The following is a 22,076-nucleotide window of genomic DNA, read 5'->3' on the forward strand; positions in this document are numbered from 1 at the left end:
TAGGAGTTTTTAGGGTTAAACGCATTCCTACATTTCTAGAAGATACTTCTCTCTCATTTCTTCTAGGTAGTCTAAATAGTCGTTAAGTCGTTGATCTCTACTCTACATAGTAATAGTAAATATATATAGCTAGTAATCTCAAAAGGCACCCCGAGCAGCGGTCTCCATAAATAGCTAGCGTAAACCGCTCCGTACAGCGAGATAGACTTGCTTAGCCAGTGATCTAAATAATATACTCTACGTAGCGGTTCTATATATATAATTAGTTTCTTTAGATTTAGTTAGATAGGTAGGTAGGTAGTTCTTTAGTTCTGTTAGTTCAGCAAGCAGTTTATTTCAGTTGTTTTTCGTAATTTTCTCCCACCGCTCGTAGAGAGACGCCCATCTATAAGTATTCGTCGAAGATCTTGTTGGTGGCACCACTGAACTAGGGCGAGGCTACTAGCCATGGGCATTAACTCGTACGGCGGTGGGTATAGTCTCTTCTCAACGCGCACACTCAACTAGGGGAAGTCCTCTCTGTTGGTAACTTGGTTACTTGTGTATTATATAAAAGATAGTCCCCCAGAACTATATAAGAAGAATCATAGTCTAGGGTCGGCGCCCCAGCCAATCATAACGCTATCCACCACTTCCAACTTCTCCCATTACACTATATATTCGTGGCGCGTATAGTTAGTATACGTAGAGGAATGAGACTGGGAGAGCTGAAGTGAAAGGTGACACCGGATGACCATACTCAGCCCATATGTTCATAGCATCTTTGTATCGTCTCTTTGTTCCATCTTTAAGAGACTTATGGATAGGTTTACCATCGATCCCCGTCTTGTCCAACTCCGAACCTCGTTATTCTGCTCGATCGAAGAAGCCCTTCCGCCCTTTCGCCATCGAGCATATAAGTAGTACGGCCGAGAGCAGAGGGAAACTCGTTGGTAGAAAACACGCTTAGGAAGAAGAATAGTCGATGAGAGCCTAAAACGAGATACGTAGGGCGTGAGCGCTGTAGTGACGGCTGTAAACCCAACGTTCTGGCTAAATTTCCAGCCTTAACTATTAAGTGGAAGGGGAGTATGTAGCGAGCGAAGGGCGGCGTACTTATATCCTAGAGAACCAACAGAAGCCCGGCTTTCCGCCAGGCGTTCGAACGAAGTGGGCAGAGATCCATCATTGCCTTGTAAGAGAGCAGCGTAGGAGGCGCACGACTGAGCAGTTCGAGCGCACTAGAAATGGGGCCGGGTTGGGATCCCCCAGCATCCCAAACGGGTCCCATCGTCTAAAGTTGACGAAAGTTGGTGTTGTGAATGAAAAGGAAGAAAGAAGTCCAAAGAACGCAGTGCTCAGGCAGTCCTCAGGGAGCGCTCAGGGAGGGCTCCGGGAGCAGTAGGTGAGCCGAGGGTGAGTAGAGCGGCAAGCGGCTAATCAGAACGGGACGACGGAGGACAGGTTTTTCGCCTGAGACTACCTAGGTACTCGCGAACAAAAAACCTAATTGCCATACACGGTTTGATCCTAGAGGTGAGCGAAGGCTAGCTTAATCTGAACATTAACTGAGTCTTCTAGCTCAGCATCACTGACCACTTCCTGAGCATCACACTGACCTAGAAGAGGGCGCGTAATCTGACTCTTGAGCGATCGGCTAGTCGGCTATTATACCTGCCTCCTAGCTGGATATCTATTTCAGGCGGGCGTTAGGAAACCTAGTACGAGGTAGATTCGCTGTCTTTGCGCCGCTGCCTAAATTTTCTTGTAACCCTGGGCCTGGCGGTGCGACAGGTTGCGTGGTTGAATCGTCCGTCAAAAGGAAGGAATCATGGTGCTCCATGCACAGAGACGCCTAAAATCTCCGCTATACTGCGAGTACCTGTTCTTGCGGCCCACAATCTTACGTTGCGTCGAAACCACCTTCCCCCTTAGCAACCTATGGACTCGCGCCCATTCTGTTCTGAAAGCTGGAGATGTCCGAGATTTGATAAGTTTTCTCAAATGATTCTTATGCGAGACACCCTGCGAGCATGGCGCTTGCCGTTCGAAGTGCTGCACCGTTGCAACCAGAGACAAGGCTGGCACAGGTTCTCTCTAAATATGAAGCTCTGCTCGCGGACGGCGAGAAGACAAGATTCCGCGACCAGCAATCGGAACGACCTCCTACTGTCTCAGATGTGATGAAACTCACAGATGAAATCGATCGCAACCACAGCCGTCGCAGGAGTCGCCGCTGCTTTGGACCTCGCCTCATCAGTGTACTCGAAGCCGTCCAACAGTTCTCGGCCATTATCGACGCCATCATAGGAGGCTCTCAATCACTTATTGCAAGCGCAATTTGGGGCACGTTGAAATTGACTCTACAGCTGGCTTGCGGATTTGCGTCTTACTTCGACAATCTATCCGCTCTATTCATGCAGATCGGGCGAAACTCACCCCGGATTCAGGACTACGGCGTTCTATACCCAAAGTCTCCGAGGCTGCAGGTCGCCGTCTCAAATTACTTCTGGGTTCGGCATGCACGTGCAACAACGCACAAGGCCTGTCCAGCAGGTCGGGAATCGAGAGCGCGTTTCTGGCTGACACTGACAGGGCAACACCACCAACAACACCACCCCCATAGAGGCAGCGGCTACGGCAGCGAAGCGCCTAGCACGGCGACGGCATTGAGAAGTAGGAAAGGGCCGATGAACACTCAGGAATAGGTAGACGACATCAAAAAGCATGGAATACTGATACTCTGTCTAATTGTAAAGAATGGCACTCTTTCAGCACTGTAAACTGTCTCGCACTTCTCCCTACCAGCCCATTTTGGTTTGACATGTGACTAGACAACTTCCCTCCCCGCTAGCCCACCAGCCCAGCACAGCACAGCCACTTCGCCTTGTTACACTGTCGGTTCAAGTTTCGACATAGGCGCAACAAACGGGCAAAGCTTGCTCTCGCCGAGACTCGGACTCTTTCAAAGCAGCCTCGGATAACGTACAAGCCGTACCAGAAGCTTTGCCGCCCCTAGTACGCCGTGGTGATGTAATTGTGATGGCCGTGAGAGGCGTCAATATCGATCTCCAGGTTGCAGATGTTTGGGTCAATGTCAGGGGTTTGGTGGAATTGGCAGTGGTCGACAAGCGCGTCACGAAGCCAGAGGACGAAATGCGATGGGTTCACGAGAACTAGAACACATCTCAGACATCCTACATATGCCATCGGGATGCGCTTCAATTGTGCAACCGTTATCAATTATTCAATGATCTGTGGCCCCTTCTGAGGTTTGGAATGGCCTCGCGGGCTTAAATTTTATCCCGTCGTGGCTTACATGAGACTGGGAAGACTTCACCCAATGCATTGTTGCCAATATTAGGACAGGGTGAGACTCCAACGCAGTACGTCAAGTGCGGGATTGACAGACGCGACGTGGTTCTGGACACGCGAAACATTCATGTCGACACCCGACAACTTTCCCTTTCCGCTGGCTACAATCCAAACCAGCTAATAAGAGACCTCCGAGAAGAGCATCCAAACGTGAAATGCCTTTTGAAGATGATAAAATTTGATCCTGGCATATTTTATCCATCAACATAGCAATTCAGCTGTGGGATAAGTTTGGCTTATTTGAACTTGCACAAGGGTTACAAGTTGTGAGTGAGGAAAACCGTCTTTTGTCTAGACAGCAATATCCTCCTTGCACATGATGTGACAGCGCACACCCGCAAGACCATCATCCCTCGCGCTCCTGCAGTCAACTCTCGAGGATTTGCCGCTCCAAGACGAGAAGAGGCCATTACCGCGGCCACTTACAGCCATGTTTGCATCTGAACAACCTGAACAGTCTCATGCAAGAGCCAAGAGCTCCGACTGCAGGGCGATCAATCCTTCAGTCCCTGCAGAACCTCTCAACAAGAGGCCTGGCAGACGTCAAAAAACGAGGTAGAGTGGGTCTGCATCCGCAATTGCGATCCTTGCTGGTAGGCGTCTTAGGCCTAGAGATCATAATCCTCGAGGAAGCTTACCAAAAGAATCGAAATACAATGGAAAGGGAACTTCGAGGCATCATAATGCAGACAAGGATGGACACTGGTCAAGTTAGAGTAAACGCATGCTCAATATCCTCTTACGACAACGAAGAGACTGACAAGAAAAGGCAGAAGTGGTTTGAAAATCGAAGATACCAAGATCGACAAAAGCATATGCACTTCGAACTTAACCATTACAGAGAGGGGGGCACAAAATCACGAGAAACGCTGTAGAGGGAGATAAGACTCTGACAGAAGGAATTACGAACAGTCCAGACCGGGCAAGAAGTCAGCTATATCAAGGCCCTGTTCTTATTCCAGAAGCGCAATCCCAGGATCATTTCAATATCACCACCGGTTCGCTTTCTCCGTCAAGAGAAGCTAACCAAACAGCACGAGGCACAACTTGTCACACGTACGACGCCGGGGGGGATGCTGAGAATACGCAAGTACAAAACATACGCGAGGTCTCACCGTTACGCTGCCTATTACCAAACAGTATTGATAACTTGAGTGCCGCTGAAAGGGGCGGTTTTCTCCTCTCTCAGACGAAATTGCCATGCCGGTGGTCAGTTGAGTCTGAACACTGAGCCCTTGCTTTACACTAATAGGGTCTCGCAACAATCGCACTTAAGTCAGATAAAATCTTCGTTCGGAACAGATGGATTGTCCTCTGGCTATACCCATTTTCTTGACGAACATGACAACGCGCCACTTCTTTAGGGTGTCCATATTGCCGGACGCGCTTGTGGGCTTCCCCCGCACACCGTCAATCAGGGAGAACCAGGAGAAGCTGACGACGACGGCGTCACGGACACTGAACGGGATGTAGAGGCTGCAGAGGGTGATGCGAAGTATGGCTATGAGGAACTGACGTTCCTCTACCCAATGAGGATTCTTTGCCCGATATGTAATCGGATCGCAATGTGTGCTGAAACAGGATGCAGGTTCGCGTTCGGGATGACTCGTTCAGGACTTCATAGGAGATGGTTCCAGGTTGTACCGAGTACACCTCTGGTTCTTCGTCAGAGCAAGGTCAGAGTCAGCTTGAGAAGATCAGCCAGAGGCATGTCTTGGTAGTCGCTGTAACCCAATGGCGGACATGCCGATTCTACAGGGCCATGAGCCCGTCCGACTATTAGTTCAGTAAATTCACACAGGGGTTATTGACACTAGTCTGATGGCCCTCGGCCGAGGACGGGCGCGACGGTCTTTACATTTCTTGGCTACTATGCTAGTCAACAGTAGGGAAATATAGAGACGTGCCCCCCGGAAAGCGTATAGCAAGCCTCGTCTCCATAGAACTGGGCCTTGAGCGCGTTGATCACCTTGCTCTACCCCAAATGGAGTAGAAACTGCTCGCAGCTCACCTCATATTGAGATTATTGTCGTACCGCAATGTGCTTTACCCTGACTCGCGCCGACCCCGTGACAGAACGCCGGTTGTCAGACCCTACTTTTCTAGTGTTCCGCTGAAACGCATCATCTCGCAGAACGTAATAACGTCGACCGCCCGTGGGTCGAGGACGGGTTAATTTCCACACCGCATTGTCTGAGCTCGCGCCAACGAAACAGCTCATTTTCCAGATGACATTTCAGATGAGAGATTCCCACAGACACCAGTCGGTTTCATGAAGCCGCGTGTAAGTGAAGAATCTAGGTTCCTCCCAAAATTCGATGGGCTTGAATGTGCGACTCTAGAAGCTGCAAAAGGCTTCGTTCTCACTCGTCAGCAAATCTACCTCGAAACTAAGGGACCAAAGATATAACGTCCTTAAGCAAATTCTAATCATACTAAAAGTTTCTGAATCGTTAGCGCACGATCAACGTACGACAATCGTGCTGGAAGGAGGACTCAATGTCATCTCGGGAAGTCCCTGTCAACTGAGGCTGCTTACTTTGACTGTCGGCATATCGGAAGGACCAATCGTGGAAGCTGAGGGACAGACAGTTTTTCTTGTTGCCAACCACAATGTCAGCCATCGACAGGCCGGAATGGTTGGGGAGCATAAGCACACGATCCGTCAGCTCGAGGCTCAATCGTAGCCAAAAGCGGCAGATGACATAGTGAGAGATACAGGAGCCCTGGGAGATGGAGAGGATCCGTAGCCTGCCGCATCTGAAAACGATTCAACAGATTGGGAGTGTATCAGGCTTCTGTTGCCCGGCAGGTAAAGGTCGTCTCTGGAAAAATCAACTGAGGATATAGACGGAAACCAGATTCACAAGGAAGTCAGCATGTGATGTCTGATCGTTGAAGCCACCCCTCGGTAGCTCGATCCTGTCATGCGTGTCTGCCAAGGTGCCCATTCTCAAGTTGATTCGACGTTTCGCGCACGCAAAGAAACGAAAACGTTGAATATTGTCGATGAAATCCCACATACACAGGAAGCCATGTGTGTTTTTGCATTTGACCATTCAGATAAACGCCATCTTCCCCAGTCAGCACTCCGCTCACTGGACTAATGCGTAACTTGAGCTGAGGACCTAATGACCACCTCGTGGGCCAATACTATCGTTTCTAGAGCCTTGTCTCTCAGCGTCCTGTGAGAAAGGCAGCATCAGCCTTTGAGTTTCTAGGTTGGCAGAGCAGTGGGGTATTGATGTTAGATAAATACGTACCCATTTCTCTTGCAGAAGACCATTTCCTAGAATCACCCTGATAATTTCCTCCTGGTCGTTGGTCCCAAACTCCTCATCGAGTAGTGCATTCGAGGCTACAAGTAGTTGTCCTTGATTTCCGTGCCTAATCCGAGGCATATTGGTATTTTGGGGTGGTCTTCCGAGTAGTTATGAGAGATAGGGCTTACTTGTGAGTAACAAAGATCTCAAATGCCTTAACAACTTGTACCAGAGGGGTGGTCTGATCCGCCTTCCACTTCTCGACGGCTTCTGGATTGTCAACAAAAACGACAAACTCGTTCTCTTTGCCCTTAAAGTAAATCCTGGTCTGTTTTGCTTCTCCACGAGCCATGATCGCTATTGCTTCACGAGTTCCAAGATTCGCTATTTGCGTTTATGTAAATGTTGGCAGAATGCATCAGTGATTATCGCGCGTTGAGAGGTGAGATGGAGTGAGTGAGGTTGGGGGAACTCTCAAGCTTGGTGTGCGTAAATGGCGCTCCGAGTTACCCTTGACAGATAAACCTGTTCTATAAGCTGGTAAATTACCTGAAATACAGTGCAAAAAGTTAAGTTTCTTAGAGACAAGTGCACACACGACCAAGACCCTTGCGGACACACATGTAGGCCCACACGACGAAATGCCTTTTGCCTGCAAGTGTTGGGGGTTGTGGACGAGACTTCTCGGTTGTTGCGCCGACACAAGGTTCACAAGTTCTGGGTTCTGACTTACTTAAAGATGTAAAGCAAAGGGTGTAGGGCCTCTCGCTCGCACTGGCGGGGGGAGAAGGTGAGAAGCGTTATGAAGGGAAGTAAAAACAGGACAAGGATAGATAGCTGGAAGGAAAATTCGCACCAATAAGTGAAAATCGTTTATTTCAGTGTAAGGGGGTCGTTACAAGGATTCAAAAGGAACACGTCAATTTAGCAGGCCACCCTAGGGAACCCAACTAGCCGCGGTTATTCCTACGAAGGCCATATTGTCCCATATATGAAACCTAGGAGTTGGCATTTGTTGTCAAAACGATCAACTTGATATGCGACGTTGGCCTTCCTGGTGTCAGCAGGAGAACATAGCCATAAGTTCATCACAGGAGTTAAGAGCCACGACCAACTTATCTTGCAAACAAGTCTGCGATCGTCGTCATCTGGAGCCGCCATGCTCTGTCAAAAGAGGAAACTCCGCCCGCTCCCGGCAAACCTAAGCTGTAATGACAGCGACGACTGACTGAATGGCCTGGGGATATAGCTGAGAATTGTTGCAGGGTGCTCGCCGGAACAACAAAACTGATAATCTCTCTCGCAAACGAGGTTCTCAGAACATGAGGCTAGTGATCCTTGTCACTTTTGGAAGAATCTAAAATGGCATCATGAACCATGGTTCTGCAAAGCTCTCCTGAAACGACGTTAGCAAAATCATCAACGATCCCTGCTATTTCCAGACGTGAAAATGAACCATTATCTTCACCGGCTACCGGAAGAGAATCACCCATGGATCGTGTCAGCTGGTGACGAAGAGGCTCTGAAAATGTGGGACCACCTCCGATGATCGATGTCTATTGATTGCTAAGAGGTTCGAGACAGTCCGAACCCACTGTTTGTCGATTTTGGCCGAGGAGAAGTTCAATAATCCCTGCTAGTCTCCGACGGCGACATCTAAAGCAACACATAGAAGAAGGGTGACCCTTGTTGAGCGCGAGACATTGACCATAGATAGTTGTGGTTGTTGTCTCGTTGTTGACCTCTCCCAGCAATGTATCATATTCAGCCCGTCCGCAATTGGCGTCGACCTGCAGGAAACACGACTTAGCCCAATGTGCTCCCAGCCGAGGTGTTCTTGACGATGACAATGCCATGTCGCATATTTCTTCGAAATGGCGCCTGGAACGAACCGGAATACTAATGAGGACTTGGCCCTACGGCACTCCGAAACAGCTGCATTTTGGATATCACAAAGCCAATGGCTGTTTAATTATCCCCTCTATTATCGGAGGTACAGAATAACAGTGTGCAGAAATAACGAGGGAGTATAGAAGACCATCCCACCGTTTTCACATGATTCCGAGACTACGCTCGCTTCACGTTTGCCCCGAACCACTCTTTGGATTTCTTGAGACCACTTTGAAGGTATAGTAGAGTGTCGGCATTAGTGCCAATGTCAGTGTGTATGTATCATGTCCAGTCTTGGGTGGGATGTTACAATTGATGGTTGTTACTGCACTGGCAGGGCCTGAGAACGTGGTTTTACGCCCAACCCTCGCGCCAATGTCACTGTAATTCTACATGCTCAATTGGAGAACGGCTTGCTTTTGTGTTTGAGTCTTTCGACATCAGCCAACGAATTCTTCTTCATATTTAGTTGGGCGAGACATATAAATCGCTAGGGTATTCCATCACAAAGAAACATATCATTCGAAATGGTGGACCAGCCCATCCCCATCTTAGGGACAACGCTATCCTTAATCCAGAGTGTCCCAATTATAAAACTAGAATGTAGCCTTTGAAAAGATCGGAAATTCAACGACCTTATCACCCTTCACATTGCCGCAGCAGCTGCAACACGTGGAAGCCCTCGATATCACAGCCAACTTTGGCTCTTTTACCACTCCTGAAGTGACAGACTCGGCGTTGAGCAAATCAGCAGCAGGGTACATGCGAGACGTCAGGTCGACAAATGACGGGGTAATCGGGGTTCATCCTCAGTGTACGGCACTCCAGCTCCCTCCCTGGCCAAGTCATTGATCCAACGTTGATTGGGTTGAAACTCCCTGTCAGCGGCAACGGCAGCTACCAGATACGTCCAAGCGAGTGCATTACCCACGGTGTGAACCTCATCGCTGATATGATTAGTTGCGTAATTGCTCATGCGAGAGTACGACTCCTCATCGGTGAAGAGGCCATGCAGATATTTGGCAACCGCCCCAATGTCGCCCCTAGGAACGAGAAATCCACTCTTTCCGTGTTCAATCTGCAGGGGTATGCCTCCGGTATTGGTGGCGATGACAGGCTTGCCTTTCCGCAGGGCCTCAGATACCTTGACCTCGAACCCTTCTCTCGACGACAACTGCAGCACGACGCTTGCCTTGGATAGTATTGCATTCAGCATCTGATCGATGGGCCCAAGCCGGATGACGACGATGTCTTTCTTGAGCTCTGGGAATTCTCTGGAGATCAGTTCGATGGTCTGGTCATAGCTTTTTGCTCCGTCAGGATCGTCAATGGAGCCGTGACCGCAAATTATCAGTTGAGGCTGCTTCTCGATTGCTTCTTCTTTCATGTATTGGCGTCTGAGCTTGCCGTAGCTTCTAACCACTTCGGGAATCCCTTTGGAGGGGTCAAAGCGCGCAATCTGTGCGATGTAAGGACGTCTTGGATATTCTAGTGCAGGGACGCCTTGGTCATGACAGCTTTCTCGAAGCTCGTGTAGGTAATATTGGATATCCCACTCATCCATTGTCTTATTCAGACCATCGAGCCAGTCCGAGGTAGCAGGATGCCAGCCCACGGACGCTGGTTTCACGTCGTGCGGCACGAAGGATCTCACCGGATGGCTGATGAACACGTCGGCAAGTCTAATGCTTTCCCACAGCGTTTCCCAGACATGGTGTGCAGCACTCCCCTTCTGATGAACGAGATCATCACAGATTTCAATATGGCTCCTGAAGATGACTGGACGATCTGGATCCACGCTTTTTGAGATCTTCACCAGTTCTGGCATTTGTGGATCCTCAACAATTATAACGTCCGCACCATTCTCGGAACGTTTCTTGAGAGGACCGTTCGCTGAGAGCCAATACCTTTCGGCATTTTCTCGGATCCAGGTTGATATTGATTGTAATTCTTCATCTGTTGCCCGTGTATCTGGCGTTGCGGCGCCTTGTAGAATGTTGTGGTTGGTCTTTGTCAACCGGAAGACCTCTGGCCGGGGTTTCGGGACGTACCTAACTCAATCAGTAATCTCTACTCAAAGGATGAATCGATTCCCCGATACCATTCTACACGAACTCCCTGAATTCTCAAGAATCTCAGGAGGGCGTGGCGGCTCAGCGCGACTCCCCCGCCTTGTGGTGTCGCGCTAAAAAAGGCGAAGCGAAGATTCTGTTCTTTGATTCGGCTGATCCAATAATTGACCGCTCGCCACGTGGTAGGCCTTACGGTTTTCTCGTAGTCTGAGAGAGTCGTGATCTGGCACTGCCCAGCAACATCCACTTGCACTTCATTGCGATGATTAATGGACAGTCGAGGCTGCTTTGCCGGACCGAAGAGACTGGGTCGATAAGCCCCATCAGTCACAGAAACCGGGTTACAGGCCTTACCTCAAGCACTTTCGGGCTACCAAATCTGCAAGTTCATCGACATCTTCGCCCTTCTGTGCACCTATCATCCTTGCGCCTGTGAACACAGTTGGCACAGTATCGAGAACTGCCCAGAGCTGGGCACAAAGATTTGGAACTTCATCTGCAAGCTCAGCCGTTACGCCAACACCTAGGATTTTGCAACGATGGGTTTCGCGGTAAGTTGCGAGGGTAGATATAATATGTTTCTCGATTATAATAGCTTTCCTCTCTGGTGAAATCTGGTCCACCCAATCGATCATGTCTGGAACAGGCAATTAGTCTCATCCAGATATCATTACTCGCTTCCCTACCGACACGGAAATCAACATTGTAAATGCTGTCATGCAAGCTGAAGCCCAAATAAATGTTCGATCCCTGGACAGGGAAGACGGCCAAGCCAGCCCAGATTTCCTAATTTCATGTGAGTGGACCAAGGTCAATAATCGTTAAGAAACTTCATACGTTGTAGCTGCGGCTGTGATCTTCAACCTCAACGTCTAGCTTCTGCAGACCCCGTTGGTAGTTGGGCACCTGCCCCATAAATGGATAGATGCATTTTGGTTGAAACTGGGTGCCATCCTCCTCAGAGGATGGGTGAAACATTGTTTGACCTTTTTGACTAGATGTCTCCCCTAAGAACAAAAGGAAAAGAGAGAAAAGAAAAGAAAACCAGACGGAGCATGCAACGTGCGAAGTATTCGATAGTTCAAGTTTAGTCGGGAAGGTCCTCAACTAATTGATCTAACTCGATTTCATAGAGCGCTGCTAGATGGCCAGTTATGTGCCATTAGCAAATATCTTGAAGGGAAATGTTCCTGATAAGAACAATGGCCGGAGGACGAGGACTACGAGGAGAGGGGTTGAGGTCAGCCAGGGCCGAGTTCAGCACACCAATGAACGCCAGTAGGCAAGAACATTCGACACGTCGCTCACATCTGCGATCTGATTCGGACAAGCCACGGCGTCAGCCCAAGAATTCTGCAAGTTACGACACCACCGTTGCAAATGGCAGTATTGGGTTTCCGTTAACCCGCCAGGTTTACGAACTTGTTAACCCCTGGCTAGGTTTGTATGACCGATACTTCCGGATCCCACGGGTGAGTGTGCTGCTTCTGCAAACCACACAGCGGACTCCAGAGCATTGACTGCAATTGGATGCCACGATTCGGTGCTGGACAGCTCAAGCGAGGGTTGGTTGCAATATGCGCAGAAGCAAAGCGAACGGCGAAATCGTATTGTTGCCCTCCCATTGGCGAGTATCAAATCACTTTATTTTGTGATGATAGTGTCCACCCAAAATTGAAGTTATACTGTATAAGTTGGAGCGTTGATATCCTTTTTTTCACCAAGCGTTGTATTCGTCTCTTTTAATCTCCGTATACCACAGATTCAATCCTCTGCTCAGACAGCAGTTTGATAACCATGACCACATACGCCGAAATCAAACCTTCCTCAAAGGAGCCCGAAGTGACAATCTTTAGGTCTCGAATTGCAGTTCTCGCCAAAGTATAGGCCCAGCAATGGCCTTTTGCCTTACTCCTCACCCCGTTGCCCGCAAGACCCTTCTGGTAGATCCTTGTCCCGAAAAGGTAACCATTGAGCGATGTTCATTGAGTTGGAAACACTCGAGTTCGCCTAAAATTGCCTCCCCTGCGGCTATTCCGCTCGATATGGACCTTCAAAGCTTCGAGATCCCCCAGGCTATATGACGTTTCACTCAACCGCCAACAACAACGCTGGCTGCTTGTGGCTGCTGAGGCCACGGCTTCGCACTTACCAAGTATTCGATAAGCGACCTGTAGTGACGGAAACGTTGAAAACGAAATCCTGCCTTATTCACAAAATACATTGTCGCTCAGTCATAAGATTGTGCACGCACACAAGATCTATAGTGACAGTTGGACTTGAATTGATGGCACCTGCGCCAATATCAATTATATGCTTCTTTTTGGAACAGGGCTTAAAGGGAAGGCAAACGAAATAGCACAAAGGTGCACCCATCGGCCTGGTATTGAAGAAGCAGTCAGCATCGCTGCGTAGTTCGACAGGGACGGCGTCCAAGTGTAATGGTGGCGTTCCCACGTTTTCTCCTGAAAAGGAACACGAAAGAATGAGCATCACGTAGAAGATGATTCAATTCGATTTGGCGCTAACAAGACGTGCAGAAGGTGCACTCGATCACCAGTTAAGATGAAGGTGCTATGAACTATGGCTATACAGCCTTGACTTGACTTGACTTGACTTCATTTGCCCTGACCTCTCTCTAGGCTATGCAGCCGTGGACTGAACCGCCCTTGACCGCCCTCCCCATTGCCCACAAACCGTGACTTTCTCCCGTACAAAGCTAAGACGTGGGGTAATCCCAGCCTAGTAAGATCTCCTCCAATGACCGATGATCTTCTCCAACCCCACCTTTCAGAGGGGAACAAATCACGTGCCACCGTGTCAGGAAGATGGTTCGCGTGGCGCAGTGTTCGCGTTGCGATTCTTGGGCCGATTCTTGCCCATCACATCATCTCGATCTCCAAACGTGTCCTGTACCTGTGCACAATGGCCAGCAACGAGGACAGGGATCGAATTACATGGTCTCCGTATGGTCCACCATCCCATCCTGAGAAACCCCAAGAACGCCCAGCACACCAGCACATTCACTTCAAACATCCCGGCTGCGACACCACCCTCTTCACTCTTCCCCCTCTGGATGCTGGCGGTATCCATCATGAGACGGTACGCATTGCTTGCGGTATTCTCGATAACAATACATGGGACGGTTTCTTCTCTTTGGACAAGCATGGAAAACACCCGGTCCCGGAATCAGAAAGGATATTGAGAGAGAAAGTATACTATTTCCAGACATCACCATCGCCGAGTGGTAACGATCATCTTGTATTTTACTGCTATACATCTAATGGGAACTAGATTTGAACTATGCCGTAACTCCCACGTTCGAGCACTGGTGCTTTCCCTATGGTGATCTCCCTCCCCGCTGGCGCGAAATCCCAGACTTCCAGCAGAAATCACGGCCGGATAGCGACAGCGCTTGCCGAATATCGCAATGTGAGGAGGGTGTTGAAGATGCACACTTAGTTTCCAGCGCCGAAAGGCAATGGTTCAACAACAATATGGCTGTACACATTCACTCCACAAAGGCAGATAAGCTCAAAGAGTCCGATAACAGCATTCGCCTGCGGAGCGATATACATACCATTTTCGATGCGAAGCGCTTTGCCATCGTACCAATCGAGGGACGCTTAGTGGTCTATTGCATGAACACTAACCTTGGTTCGCAAGTTGAAGGCCTTTATCACGGTGTCGAAATACACAGAGTTCGAAACTCAGGCTTCCTCAGCCAGTTTTTATTCGCACGTTTCGCGTACACGGTTTTTGAGCGCCTTCGAGCATTCTTGGAAGCAAACACTACAAGGAAACTTCGGCTTCGCGTGGACAATGAGACAAAAGAGGAGATGTGTAGCCCGGAACGTTGCTTGCGCCTCGCTAGAGATACAGCATATCAGGGCAAATCTCGCAGCGTTAGTCCGAAGAAGCGCCCCCGTCCTGACACAGAACCGAATGATGATAACTGGTCGGAGACCGATTTTCGAGGCCGGAAAAGAAGACGCAGTGATGACACTGAGTCATTCTCTGTCTCGCTCCCCAGCAGCGTGGGCTACTCAGCAGATTTATTAATTGGAACGCCTGGAACTCCTCCAACGCCAGCACCTAAGACCGAGAACACAACCGATATCAGGTTTGACTTGAAAACCGAAAGACACCAGTCAAAACCCCAAAACGAACAGGCTCTATCTTGAGATAAATAAAAGCTCGTGTTATTCCTATCCGCAAAGCAGTACTAATCACAGAAGACCGCCCAAGCAATACCAACACCGAATAAACCCTTCCAAAAAGCCCTCTACCACTGCTTCACCCTCTTCAGTGTTACATTAAGGCCGTCTCTTGGTTTTGATGTGATGATTCCAGCCGGAACAACTTCTTCATCCGGATTGAGCAAAGTCCATTCAAAGGCGCCAACAAAGGCAGCCACCAACGCCCTAAGCTCTGCTCGGGCGAAATTCTGTCCAATGCAACTTCGCTGGCCGTGAAGGAATGTCATGGTGGCATAGTTGGTCGACGCACCACCAGTTTGATTCGGCTTACCGGTCTCAGGGTCGATCCATCTTTCTGGCTTGAAGACATGAGCGTCGGGTCCCCATAACTCTGGATCATTGTTGACTGCCCAGGGAGCCATTATGATCTTAGTGCCTGCGGCAATTGGGTGGCCCATCAATGTAGTATTTCGCTTGGCAGTTCTCATGGTCACGGGTACAGCAGGTAGGACTCGGAGAGCCTCGCTGCAGACGCCGTTAAGCAGAGGCAGCGACTCCAGCACCGAAGCAATGCTCGAGTCTTGGGAGTTGGTCGGTGAGAATCCATCCGGAATTGCAGTGTGTATCTCGGCACGGAGGCGGGATTGAATATCAGGATGAAGGGCGAGAAGGTATGCTACCCATGTGAAGCTCGAGGAGGTCGTTTCATGGCTAATTGGCGAAGTCAGTGATCAGAGAGGCTGCAAAATTTCCAAGCGCTCGTGGGAAAGAGAATTCGTGCTTACCCAGCTGCAATGATTGTCAAAAGTTGATCTACGAGCTCTTCATCCGAGAAAATGTTCGACTTGATCAACAAGGCCAGAGTGTCGATGGCTTCGTCTTCTGAACCCTTCATTCCCTCTCGTTTTTCTCGCACAAAGCGCCTGCAGATCAGTCTCAACTGAGCATTGAGCTCATCAAACCGTTGGGCGACAGGGCGGCAGAGCCATGATGCGAGCTCGCTACTTCCAATTAAGGACACAGCTGCGAATACTTGCCGGCCCACAGAAGGGTTCACCAATTGATCGTAGATTTTAGCCATTTCGTCGTCCGAATTCTCCAGCGTGTTGAAATCTCGACCCAAGCCTGCGACACCGATAATATCCAAGGTTGCTTTCGGGGCAAAATGCTCAATGTCCACCGCTCCAGGTGGCAGTCTTTCGTCCTCTGCATGCCTCCGGTCTTGCCCAAAGGCTTCAGCGTCAATCACCTTGGTCATCTTGACAGACTTCTCCCAAAACAAGGGATACAACAGCTTGATTTGTCGAAAAGCAAAGCTGGGCATGCTATGTTTGCGTTGGTGTTTGTGTTGGTCACCTTCAGCCGCGACCAGTCCGTCACCGATCAAACGACGGAGAAAGACACGATCCTTTTCAGGCTTGGGGAATTCATATGATCTGGTGACCAAGATCTCGGCCAGCGCCTTGGGGCTCGTCACCAGCAACTGGTCGACGTTCAAGAAACCCTTGAGCCGAATGAGACCGTCGTTGGGGACTTCCTGGGTAAATTTCCGATAGTCCCCGCCTCGTGGGAGTCTGAACTGGGACAGGCTGTGGCCCAAGATGGGATAGCCACCCTAAGAACAGGCATTAATCCTCCCGCCTTGTAAACCCCGCTCCAGGCAGTGCGTCAAGACGTACCTTTGGAGTTGGAAGATCTCGAAGCGGGCTGACGAAATTTGGATAGATGAATATGAGATAGAAGAACCACAATGCAAAGTTGAGTAGCGTGAAGCCGAGAAAGGCCGGGTTGAAGCCATCGACCGGGGCATACTGGCGAGCCGTCGCAAGCAACACCACAGCCTGTAGAGCCGCAGAAAAGACCAGGAGTAACGGCGTAGGGATGTTGAAAGCCATCGCCGTGTTGTCGAAGGCGATAATATAGAAAACAGTTCAATCCAAAGAGAGAAGAAGCATTGGTCCCGAGCAGCAGCAGGGTGTCCTCGCCGTCCAGTATATCTATACGATATGTCTACGCGGGGACATGCTAACCCGGTACAGCGATAAACCCTCACAAGGAAATCCGTCGCTCGAGCAATAGTAATAGCAATATAGTTATTATGATGTTTGTCCCTCCAGAGGTCAAAATAGAGCCGCGGTATCAAGGCCCAAGGACGGTGCAAATTTCCACCGAGAGCCCCGCAACTCGCGATCCTGGAGCAGTGGAGAAATGAACGTAGATCGATCGCTCGGTGGTCTGTACGCAGTACGGGGTACGTGCTCGGAGGCTATGAATCCTTTCTCGAATTCTGATGATGGTGGTGGTGTTGTCGGGCAAACGTACACTACTACTGCCATGGTAGGCTTACAGCTGCCGAAGGACAGAAAGCAAGCGGTACGTATTCACCTTGCATCACAGATGTCCGCGCTCCGGGTCATCCGGGGTTGTGGACGAGGAAGCGGCCCGCGAGTTGCGACTGCAATGGGGGAGGTGAGTCGGTGTTACGATTCCCCAAAGGGGAGAATGATCTATGTAATATCGACTCCGTCAAAGTAGATATCTGTGCAGGCAGGGGGGTGTAATGGTTTATCCCGCGCCTCCATCGCAGGGTGCAGGTTGAAGGAGGTGTTGGTTTTTGTCAACCAGGATTCCTTATCGTTTCTATGTGCACCAACGCTCAGCTAGCTGCGCCTATTCTCTCTTTCGCACTGTCTCCTTCGACTACCCATATACCAAGAGCCATGCTATCTCAATCCCTTAACCCAATCAATGGAATAAATACCCCAGAGCTAAACTCCTGCCCTTATTAGCATTTTCGTTACGCTGCCTCGCACAGCCTCCTGGATCCAGAAGGGCAAAGCTCTGACAAGAGCCGCACCGGATAATGTAGCTGGGAGGATGATCTGCCCACTGCTGCCAGAGATGAGTTGGTTTACGATGGCATCCGAGACTGTTTCAACCTGCAGAGCCGATCGTCGAAAGCCTTTGTCGGCATCTTGTAGCTTCTGTGTCATTGGCGTAGAAACCCAGCTAGGATGGACAATGCTGTTCGAGTGTAGGTTAGAAATACGCCGTCAATACGAGGGATACGCTAACTATACGAGATACGTTCTCTATACGAGCGACATGCTTGCCAACACTGAAAAAAAAATCATCGGTCGAGGGTTTAGATCGTACGTACCTAGTGCGCACTTTTGGAGCGTTGTACCAGTATCTCAACTCTTGCGCGAGCCCTTCATGGAATGCCAGGGCGCTAGCTTTGGAGCATGCATAGGCAATCATGTCGCCCGCCGTTACGAAGCTGGCCATGCTCGCGACCGTAACAATGTGACCGTGATTATTGCGAATCATGTCTGGAAGGAATTCTTTCACAAGGACGAAGTGGGAGATGGTGTTGACGTCGAATGTGCGTCGGACACTCGCTTCCGTCCCATTCAGGATCGTGCCTCCATCGCCCACGCCTGCATTGTTGACGAGAATCGTGGGATGTCCGTATGTCGTGCGAATTTCGTTCGCGACATCTCTCACAGCGTCTGACGATGTGATGTTGACTTCGAAGAAGGCGACATTTGGCGCTGCCCGACACCCTGTTAGCGATGCCAACGAGCAAAGACTCCGGTGTACAAACGTAGTGGTGTTTTTGGCGCATTGACGTCGAGGATGATCACCTTTACACCTCTTGCTGCCAGGTTTGCCGTTACTTTCTCCCCGATGCCACTCGCGCCTCCTGTGACTACAACGAGTTCCTTCCCTCCATCCCAGCGATCGCTTCCTGTCCAGTTGTTGAGTGCAAGTCTTGATAGGACATTATTGGTCCTCTTCAGAATTCCAAGGATGAGAAGCAAAGTAAGCGCTTTGGCCGTTTGGGGCGATTGAATGACACTGTAAAGGCTGGGCGGCAGGCGCTCAAGGAGTGATGGACGAAGCGTAGGCAGAGTGTACAGCAATGCTCCAGTAAATAGTGGCTCGAGGGCGGCTGCTTTGAATATGGACACCATCGCGTGAGACGAGAGAAGCTTCCCTCGTTAAAGGCAGGGATCCGTTGGACGTCTATTTTTCCGGAAGGAACTTTTGATGTTTGTCGACTTGTCTTTCTAAAATTCTAAACGACCCTATGGCAAGAGGATACTGCTGCAATATACAAAGAAGCCTTGGATGAAGGCCATTCAAAGCGTGGTGTAAGATCATTCAGAAGGCTGAACCGAGGCGAGCTTCAAGGCTTCAGGGGTCGGAAATTGCCCCTAACAGGTTAGACTGATTCCAGTCCATATCGAACTGGTGGAGGGCAGAATCTGATTCGTAGCCTTGCTCAACTTCACCATACTCGGTAGCCTTCACATTACCCAGCAGCTCAAGTCTAACTGTTGAGCGCAACTCTCTCCTTCTCTGTTCTCCACCCTGTATGGACGATCGTCAATAACGAGCTAATAGACAACTCGGACATGGTGCCTCTCCACTTCACCCTGAGTGTGGACATAGGAATATCTTGGCGCCCTAGCTTCTAAGGGTTTATTCACTGCAATTGCTGGCTATGACCATGTCGTCGTGAACACTGGCTTTTGATGTACAGTCTGGGCTCTGTCCTTTCGCAACCCGCTGCGAATTCGGCGAGGCTGCATCCTCGGCATTTGCGAGATGGCGACGAAGACGGCGATATCTCGGTTGATGTTGGAGGAGGGTAAATTGCCCACACAACAATAAGAATTCATCAATGGCCCAAGATTGCTTTTGCATCAACAGCCAAAATAGAGACGGCATCTACAGGTTTCATCACCCGACTGTTGCGACGTCGACACTCGAAGATTGGCGCGCCGGCCGGCGACCGAGGCCCACGCAAATTTTGGCATCAGGGAGGACAGACTTGACCATTCGACGACGAACCCCACGATTCTAGGTAGCGACAAGGTTTACGATCTATCCCGCCTTGCGAATTGAGAGCTCCAGTAGCGACTTTCAGTCTCGGTGTTCTCTCGAAGGCCATGAAAATTTACCTAGGCTCAAACACGCTGGACATCTCGGTGGAACGACTGAAGAGGAATAGTCTCGGAGGTTGTGTCTCGGAGGTCTGCGAATACGGTTAAAGGGGCAAAATGGGCAAAACCGAACCTTGGAGATATCAAGCACTTCTACCTCTTTTGGCTGTCTGACCATTATGCCTCAGTTTTGACTGACTCGGACGAAACCAATACGCCATCCCGTCTCAGAGCAACTCCGTCCTGTTGGACATTCGGAATCAAAGAACGTACCCCACTCTGGCCATCCCTGGAAGAGATAGCCAACTGGCCGTGTGTTCCTTGCTCTGACACCAAGGACGAGCAGTCCACGCAGTCGCGTGAGAGCTCGCCTGTTCACAACGGCAAAGGCCATGGATAGTGAGGAAATGTTATGGTCCTACCAAGTACACTCTCAGAGGTGGGTCAGGAGTTTGTATTCTGTTGGTTGATCACCAGATCAAGAGGCTAATTACCGGTAACGTTGAAAATCCTGGTTTCGAACGAGTCAAGATGCAAGTTACTGCCGGTTGATCACATTACTCTCTGATACACGTACTCCATTATCGTTTTTACCGAACTATTCCAACAATTTGATAGTAAGTATCCCGTTCGCCATCGATCACTCGCCACACCCAGTCGACGTCTCCTTCCCCGAATTGGGTATATGTTACCTCGGCCCAAACACGATCAGGCTTTAGGGTACTGGATCCAGGAAGATAAAGAAAGCAGATAATGTACGGAACATGTCGCCAAAAAGTAATTCCTGACCCTTCATATTCCACTTCTGGTGATCTCGTCAGTGACCTTGTCCTCCACCATGCACGCCCCCGTCGACGGAAGAGAAAACTTTGTCGACATTCTCATCATCGGGGCTGGGATATCTGGCGTAAATGCAGCTTATCGGATCCAGTCCGGGCTGCCAGACTACAAGTATGTCATCCTCGAAGGTCGAGGTGAGATCGGAGGGACGTGGGACTTGTTTCGATACCCCGGGATCCGCTCCGACTCGGACTTGTTCACCTTTGGATTCTCCTGGCATCCGTGGAACCAGAACAACCCCATCGCCGAGGCCTCTGCCATCAAGGCGTACATGAACGACTCGGCGCGTCTTTTTGGCATCGACAAACATATCCTGTTCCATCACAAGGTCGTATCGGCCTCGTACTCGTCCACCGACAGGCTGTGGAGGTTGGCTGTCGACTACAAGGGAGCAACCACAACCTTCTCGACGAGATTTCTGGTCTTCGGCACGGGCTACTACGACTACGAACAGCCGCTCCAGACTGAAATACCTGGGCTCGACCGATTCCAGGGACCCGTCGTCCATCCACAGTTCTGGCCCGAGGACCTTGACTACTCCAACAAGAAGGTGGTCATCATCGGAAGCGGCGCGACCGCAATCACGCTGGTGCCTTCGATGGCCGATCGCGCGGCAAAAGTCACAATGCTGCAACGCAGTCCCTCGTACATCATGTCACTTCCGAACAGGTCCAAGCCGGGATTGTTCGACGCAATGCTTCCGAACAGGATCGTGTCCCGGCTCACGCGCTTCAAGCTGATCGTCAGGACGCGCCTCTTCTACCTGTTCTGCCGGAAGTTCCCCGACTTCACGAGGCGGCTTCTGCTGCGCGGCGTGCGTCGACAGATACCAGACACGGTGGCGGTCGACCCACACTTCTCGCCGCGCTACGACCCCTGGGATCAACGGCTGTGCCTGTGTCCGGACGGCGACTTCTTCAAGAGCCTACGCAGCGGCAAGGTGGAGGTGAAGACCGATACGATCGACACGGTCCAAGCCGACGGCATCCACCTGCGGTCCGGCGAAGTTCTCCCCGCCGACATCGTCGTGACCGCCACGGGCCTCAAGCTGCGTCTGGGCGGCAGAATCAAAGTCGACGTCGACGGCGTACCGTTCGACATGGCCGGCAAACTCATGTGGCACATGGTCATGATGCAGGACCTGCCCAACGCAGCGTTCCTCCTGGGCTACACCAACGCCTCCTGGACACTGGGCGCGGACGCGTCGTCGCTGTTCCTCACGCGCCTCCTCCGCATGATGGACAAGAAACACATCGACGCCGTCATCCCGCGACGCGAGCCCGGCGCCGCGATCCAGCCCCAGAAATTCCTCGACCTGAACTCAACCTACCTCAAAGCCGCGGAGAAGGACCTCCCCCAGACGGGCGATCGCGGCCCGTGGAAGCCTCGCACCTACTACCTTTGGGATCTCCTGTTTGCAAAGTACGGCCAGATAGGCGAGTCGTTGGAGATGGTCAAAGCCACGTAGTCTCCGTATGGGACCTAGCACTATTTTCCGTATAATCA

General features: G+C 50.4%; 7 protein-coding genes across 7 annotated transcripts; 3 read left to right on the top strand and 4 right to left on the bottom strand.

Annotated features, from left to right (window-relative positions):
* Positions 1-2,012: 2,012 nt before the first annotated feature.
* On the top strand, positions 2,013-2,652 carry Z519_09247 (uncharacterized protein; the record flags this gene model as incomplete). The annotated part of the gene is made up of 2 exons (XM_016766971.1): positions 2,013-2,492; positions 2,575-2,652. The coding sequence occupies 2 exons, from the start codon at positions 2,013-2,015 to the stop codon at positions 2,650-2,652; spliced, it is 558 nt and encodes a 185-aa protein (XP_016616487.1).
* Positions 2,653-6,482: 3,830 nt separating this feature from the next.
* Z519_09248 (uncharacterized protein) lies at positions 6,483-6,969 on the bottom strand (the record flags this gene model as incomplete). The annotated part of the gene is made up of 3 exons (XM_016766972.1): positions 6,483-6,539; positions 6,618-6,741; positions 6,806-6,969. 3 exons carry the CDS (start codon positions 6,967-6,969, stop codon positions 6,483-6,485), a joined length of 345 nt encoding a protein of 114 aa, XP_016616488.1.
* A 2,310-nt stretch (positions 6,970-9,279) lies between these two features.
* Z519_09249 (uncharacterized protein) lies at positions 9,280-11,557 on the bottom strand (the record flags this gene model as incomplete). The annotated part of the gene is made up of 5 exons (XM_016766973.1): positions 9,280-10,558; positions 10,609-10,884; positions 10,934-11,216; positions 11,266-11,365; positions 11,417-11,557. 5 exons carry the CDS (start codon positions 11,555-11,557, stop codon positions 9,280-9,282), a joined length of 2,079 nt encoding a protein of 692 aa, XP_016616489.1.
* A 1,947-nt stretch (positions 11,558-13,504) lies between these two features.
* Positions 13,505-14,763, top strand: Z519_09250 (uncharacterized protein; the record flags this gene model as incomplete). The annotated part of the gene is made up of 2 exons (XM_016766974.1): positions 13,505-13,826; positions 13,874-14,763. 2 exons carry the CDS (start codon positions 13,505-13,507, stop codon positions 14,761-14,763), a joined length of 1,212 nt encoding a protein of 403 aa, XP_016616490.1.
* Positions 14,764-14,864: 101 nt separating this feature from the next.
* Positions 14,865-16,673, bottom strand: Z519_09251 (uncharacterized protein; the record flags this gene model as incomplete). Its single annotated transcript, XM_016766975.1, has 3 exons — positions 14,865-15,489; positions 15,564-16,393; positions 16,458-16,673. The coding sequence occupies 3 exons, from the start codon at positions 16,671-16,673 to the stop codon at positions 14,865-14,867; spliced, it is 1,671 nt and encodes a 556-aa protein (XP_016616491.1).
* An 873-nt stretch (positions 16,674-17,546) lies between these two features.
* Positions 17,547-18,755, bottom strand: Z519_09252 (uncharacterized protein; the record flags this gene model as incomplete). Its single annotated transcript, XM_016766976.1, has 3 exons — positions 17,547-17,802; positions 17,939-18,332; positions 18,386-18,755. 3 exons carry the CDS (start codon positions 18,753-18,755, stop codon positions 17,547-17,549), a joined length of 1,020 nt encoding a protein of 339 aa, XP_016616492.1.
* A 1,813-nt stretch (positions 18,756-20,568) lies between these two features.
* Positions 20,569-22,038, top strand: Z519_09253 (uncharacterized protein; the record flags this gene model as incomplete). The annotated part of the gene is made up of 1 exon (XM_016766977.1): positions 20,569-22,038. The coding sequence occupies one exon, from the start codon at positions 20,569-20,571 to the stop codon at positions 22,036-22,038; it is 1,470 nt and encodes a 489-aa protein (XP_016616493.1).
* Positions 22,039-22,076: the final 38 nt, after the last annotated feature.

This window comes from Cladophialophora bantiana (assembly GCF_000835475.1).
Source record: "Cladophialophora bantiana CBS 173.52 unplaced genomic scaffold supercont1.15, whole genome shotgun sequence".
Taxonomy (NCBI): domain Eukaryota; kingdom Fungi; phylum Ascomycota; class Eurotiomycetes; order Chaetothyriales; family Herpotrichiellaceae; genus Cladophialophora; species Cladophialophora bantiana.